Source organism: Staurois parvus, unplaced genomic scaffold (assembly GCF_062004578.1).
Source record: "Staurois parvus isolate SC_StPar_1 unplaced genomic scaffold, SC_StPar_1.0 ptg003173l, whole genome shotgun sequence".
Lineage (NCBI taxonomy): Eukaryota > Metazoa > Chordata > Amphibia > Anura > Ranidae > Staurois > Staurois parvus.
Window position 1 is genome coordinate 1,913 of NW_028320969.1, and position 5,588 is coordinate 7,500.

The window sequence follows — 5,588 nt, forward strand, 5'->3', positions numbered from 1 at the left end:
GTGTAGTCTGGTCTTGTATGGTCAGCGGTGGTGTCAGTGGTCGGTGTTCGGACAGATTGGTGTAGTCTGGTCTTGTATGGTCAGCGGTTGGGTCCGTGGTTGGTGTTCGGACAGATTGGTGTCGTCTAGTCTTGTATGGTCAGCGGTGGGGTCCGTGGTTGGTGTTCGGACAGATTGGTGTTGTCTAGTCTTGTATGGTCAGCGGTGGTGTCAGTGGTCGGTGTTCGGACAGATTGGTGTCGTCTGGTCTTGTATGGTCTCTGTGGTGTCCGTGGTCGGTGTTCGGACAGATTGGTGTCGTCTAGTCTTGTATGGTCAGCGGTGGTGTCCGTGGTCGGTGTTCGGACAGATTGGTGTTGTCTAGCCCTGTATGGTCAGCGGTGGTGTCAGTGGTCGGTGTTCGGACAGATTGGTGTCGTCTAGTCTTGTATGGTCAGCGGTGGGGTCCGTGGTCGGTGTTCAGACAGATTGGTGTCGTCTAGTCTTGTATGGTCAGCGGTGGGGTCCGTGGTCGGTGTTCAGACAGATTGGTGTCGTCTAGTCCTGTATGGTCAGCGGTGGTGTCAGTGGTCGGTGTTCGGACAGATTGGTGTCATCTAGTCTTGTATGGTCAGCGGTGTGTCTGTGGTCGGTGTTCGGACAGATTGGTGTCATCTAGTCCTGTATGGTCAGCGGTGGGGTCCGTGGTCGGTGTTCGGACAGATTGGTGTCGTCTAGTCTTGTATGGTCTCTGTGGTGTCCGTGGTCGGTGTTCAGACAGATTGGTGTCGTCTAGTCTTGTATGGTCAGCGGTGGGGTCTGTGGTCGGTGTTTGGACAGATTGGTGTCATCTAGTCTTGTATGGTCAGCGGTGGGGTCCGTGGTCGGTGTTTGGGCGGGGAAGCGGAAATACCCAAGTGCAGTCTGGGTCGGTTCCCGTTACAATGACCCATTCAGTTAAAAATAGAAATGTAAAGCAGAAACATTTGTGTATAGCTATAAATACATATATACCTCCCCCGCCCCTTTTTTAAGTGATTGCATTCCCTCTGTTTTCAGCTGCATAATGAGCTCGGAGAGGAGGGGGAGGAGAAACAGCAGTACAATGATCTGCCCAGTAAACACATGGAGGTGGGTGGGGGGGGGGGCGTGTCAGCACAAGTCTGATTATTGGAGGAGAGCAGGCTGGGTTCCCAGCACAGCTGGAGAACTGAACACTGTGCTCTCAAGCCTAGCGTGGTCAGTTTTCGATAGGGACGCAGAGGGAGTGGCAGGGTTTTCACACAAAGGAAGCCATACAAAGAGAAGAGGAGACTTCTTCATACCAGGACATGGGACAGCCGGCACAGATCAGGAAACGTTGGCTTCACGTAACCTGCAAACCTCTTTCCATGGAGGCGCCCCAGATAATCATGCATTTGCTGCGGTGCAACTGAAAACCAGCCAGAGCCATTACCCGGCCTTCAGCCCGCTGCGGAAATCTTCCTCCTCCTCTTCTTCGTCCTCCTGCGCCGACGCCAGCTCGGCCGCCTTCTCCAGGGCCATCTCGCTGAGCCGCTGGGCTAGGATTAGTCTCTTGGAGCGCGAGGCGTACTTAATGGCCAGATTCATCACGTTGTGAGCCATGAACTCGCCAGTTCCATGCCACGGAATTCACGCTCCAGTTTGCAGGAGAGCTACGGAAAAAGGAGAGAGACAGAGAGGAGAGGATTAACCCGACATGGGCGCCAAAACGGAGCGACAACGATGAGACCATCTGTGGGGTCAAAGGGCATGCACACCGGGGGGGGGGGGGGGGCTGGGATTGGGGGCACTTCATCTTCTGGAATAGATAGGACAAAAGGGGAGAACTCCACCCAGTATGTCTGGGGTGGTACATTAAAGCTTTACCATTTAGGGCAGCGGTCTCCAAACTATGGCCCTCCAGCGGTTGAAGTACTACAAGTCCCATCATGGCTCTGGGAGCCTTGCCTGTGGCTGTCAGTCTTGCAATGCCTCATGGGACTTGCAGTTCCTCAACACCTGGATGGCCATAGTTTGCAGACCCCTGATTGAGGGCAAATCAACAGGTTCTCCAACAGGCCATCAACCACCCATTGGTTTTTCCACCCCACCCCACTCCACTCCATCCCATCCCACCCCTCAACCACTCCACCCCACCCAACCCACTCCTCAACCACCTCACTCCACCCCCACCCACCCCACTCCACCCCCCCACTCCACCCACTCCTCAACACCCACTCCACCCCCACCCCACTCCTCAACCACCTCACCCCACTCCTCAACCACCTCACTCCACCCCACCCAACCCCACTCCTCAACCACCTCACTCCACCCCACCCAACCCCACTCCTCAACCACCTCACTCCACCCCACCCCACTCCACTCCTCAACCACCTCACTCCTCAACCACCTCACTCCTCAACCACCTCACTCCTCAACCACCTCACTCCTCAACCACCTCACTCCTCAACCACCTCACTCCTCAACCACCTCACTCCTCAACCACCTCACTCCTCAACCACCTCACTCCTCAACCACCCCACCCCTCAACCACTCCAATCCTCAACCACTCCACAACCACTCCACCCCAATCCTCAACCACTACACCCCACTCCACTCCTCAACCACTCCACCCCACTCCTCAACCACTCCACCCCACTCCTCAACCACTCCACCCCACTCCTCAACCACTCCACCCCACTCCTCAACCACTTCTCAACCACTCCTCAACCACTCCTCAACCACTCCTCAACCACTCCTCAACCACTCCTCAACCACTCCTCAACCACTCCACCCCACTCCTCAACCACTCCACCCCTCTCCTCAACCACTCCACCCCACTCCTCAACCACTCCACCCCACTCCTCAACCACTCCACCCCACTCCTCAACCACTCCACCCCACCTCACTCCACTCCACTGCACCCCACAACCCCACCTCACTCCACCCCACCTCACTCCACCCCTCAACCACTCCACCCCACTCCCCAACCACTCCACCCCACTCCCAACTACTCCACCCCACTCCCCAACTACTCCACCCCACCCCTCAACCACTCCACCCCACTCAACCACTCCCCCCCACCCCTCAACCACCTCACTCCACCCCACCCAACCCCACTCCTCAACCACCTCACTCCACCCACCCCACTCCACTCCTCAACCACCTCACTCCTCAACCACCTCACTCCTCAACCACCTCACTCCTCAACCACCTCACTCCTCAACCACCTCACTCCTCAACCACCTCACTCCTCAACACCTCACTCCTCAACCACCTCACTCCTCAACCACCTCACTCCTCAACCACCTCACTCCTCAACCACCTCACTCACCCCACCCCTCAACCACTCCAATCCTCAACCACTCCATCCTCAACCACTCCACAACCACTCCACCCCAAATCCTCAACCACTACACCCACTCCACTCCTCAACCACTCCACCCCACTCCTAAACCACTCCTCAACCACTCCTCAACCACACCACTCCACTCCTCAACCACTCCACCCCACTCCTCAACCACTCCACCCCACTCCTCAACCACTCCACCCACTCCTCACCCACTCCACCCCACCTCACTCCACTCCACCCCACCTCACTCCACTCCACTGCACCCCACAACCCCACCTCACTCCACCCCACCTCACTCCACCCCTCAACCACTCCACCCCACTCCCCAACCACTCCACCCCACTCCCCAACTACTCCACCCCACTCCCCAACTACTCCACCCCACTCCCACTCCTCAACCACTCCACCCCACCCCTCAACCACTCCACCCCACCCCTCAACCACTCCACCCCACTCAACCACTCCACCCCACCCCTCAACCACCTCACTCCACCCCACCCAACCCCACTCCTCAACCACCTCACTCCACCCCACCCCACTCCACTCCTCAACCACCTCACTCCTCAACCACCTCACTCCTCAACCACCTCACTCCTCAACCACCTCACTCCTCAACCACCTCACTCCTCAACCACCTCACTCCTCAACCACCTCACTCCTCAACCACCTCACTCCTCACCACCTCACTCCTCAACCACCTCACTCCACCCCACCCCTCAACCACTCCAATCCTCAACCACTCCAATCCTCAACCACTCCACAACCACTCCACCCCAATCCTCAACCACTACACCCCACTCCACTCCTCAACCACTCCACCCCACTCCTAAACCACTCCTCAACCACTCCTCAACCACACCACTCCACTCCTCAACCACTCCACCCCACTCCTCAACCACTCCACCCCACTCCTCAACCACTCCACCCCACTCCTCAACCACTCCACCCCACCTCACTCCACTCCACCCCACCTCACTCCACTCCACTGCACCCCACAACCCCACCTCACTCCACCCCACCTCACTCCACCCCTCAACCACTCCACCCACTCCCCAACCACTCCACCCCACTCCCCAACTACTCCACCCCACTCCTCAACCACTCCACCCCACCCCTCAACCACTCCACCCCACCCCTCAACCACTCCACCCCACTCAACCACTCCACCCCACCCCACCCCTCAACCACCTCACTCCACCCCACTCAACCCCACTCCTCAACCACCTCACCCCATCCCACTCCTCAACCACTCCACTCCACAACCATCCTTTATGCCTGCTAAAGCCCTGAGTCTAACCCCTCAGAAGCGGAGATCTCCCCCATCTGGTTCTAAGCACTACACCAGGCGACTGCAGTCTGCAGAAAGTGTACTGTATGCATAGAACACATTGCTTTCCCCATCTTCCCTGATCCAACACACGATCTTTTGAGACCCAATGACACCATTAACTGGGTCTGTCTGCTGGTCCGTGCTTTGAGCTTGGATGGGAAAGGCTGTCAGGCTCCTGTAAACATTACAGCACCTTGCCTCAGGTCTTCTTTCTAAAGTGTTATATGAAAGAACGCAACTCCAACATCCCTTTAGGTGTGCATATGCTCCTATCTGCACAGCTACAGTATGCAGGGACCCAATGGCCAGCAATCTCCCATGACCTTCTGCTCTCTAGTTCCCGTGCCACCTCCCATGCTCTTCTCCATCCTATGGAACTCCCTACCCCAATCGGTCTGACTATCTCCTAATCTATCCAACTTTAGACGATCCCTGAAAACCCTTCTCTTTAACTGCTTCCCGACCGCCCTTTAGCAGAAATACTGCTACAGGGCGGCACGAGTGCCGGCCGGTGATTACTCGCCGGCGCCCGGTGATTGCCGAGGATCTCCCCCTGTTGGCTCCTGCACACTGCTTTCGATGGCTGTGATCGCCCCTCATGTTCCTCCCCAGTTCCATTAGTACAGTGTCAGGGCTTTTTATTAGCACTGATCTCTGTATTGGTGTCACTGAGGATGTCAGTGACACCAAGTCAGTTCCCTCCCCCAGTGTCAGAAAGCCCGCCGCAGTCCCGCTATAAGTCGCTGATCGCCGCCATTACTAGTAAAAATAAATTTTTAAAAAGCCCAGCAGGGGTGCACAGAATCATGTATATATATGATTTGTGCATTTCCGGGTAGGGGGCGCTTGCCCTACCCGTGCCCCATTCGCAATCGCGGCTGTCAATCACTGGGTCCCGGCCGGTAACTACTCACTGGCGCCCGG

General features: G+C 56.8%; 1 protein-coding gene across 1 annotated transcript in view; it reads right to left on the reverse strand.

The window, feature by feature from the left end:
- Nucleotides 1-1,431: 1,431 nt before the first annotated feature.
- Nucleotides 1,432-5,588, reverse strand: part of LOC149428512 (WD repeat and HMG-box DNA-binding protein 1-like) — a gene marked incomplete at its 5' end in the record, with an annotated part of 58,664 nt that continues 54,507 nt past the window's right edge. The window contains 2 exon segments of the mRNA XM_089667318.1: nucleotides 1,432-1,607; nucleotides 1,610-1,655. Coding sequence (XP_089523444.1) covers nucleotides 1,432-1,607; nucleotides 1,610-1,655 — 222 coding nt within the window.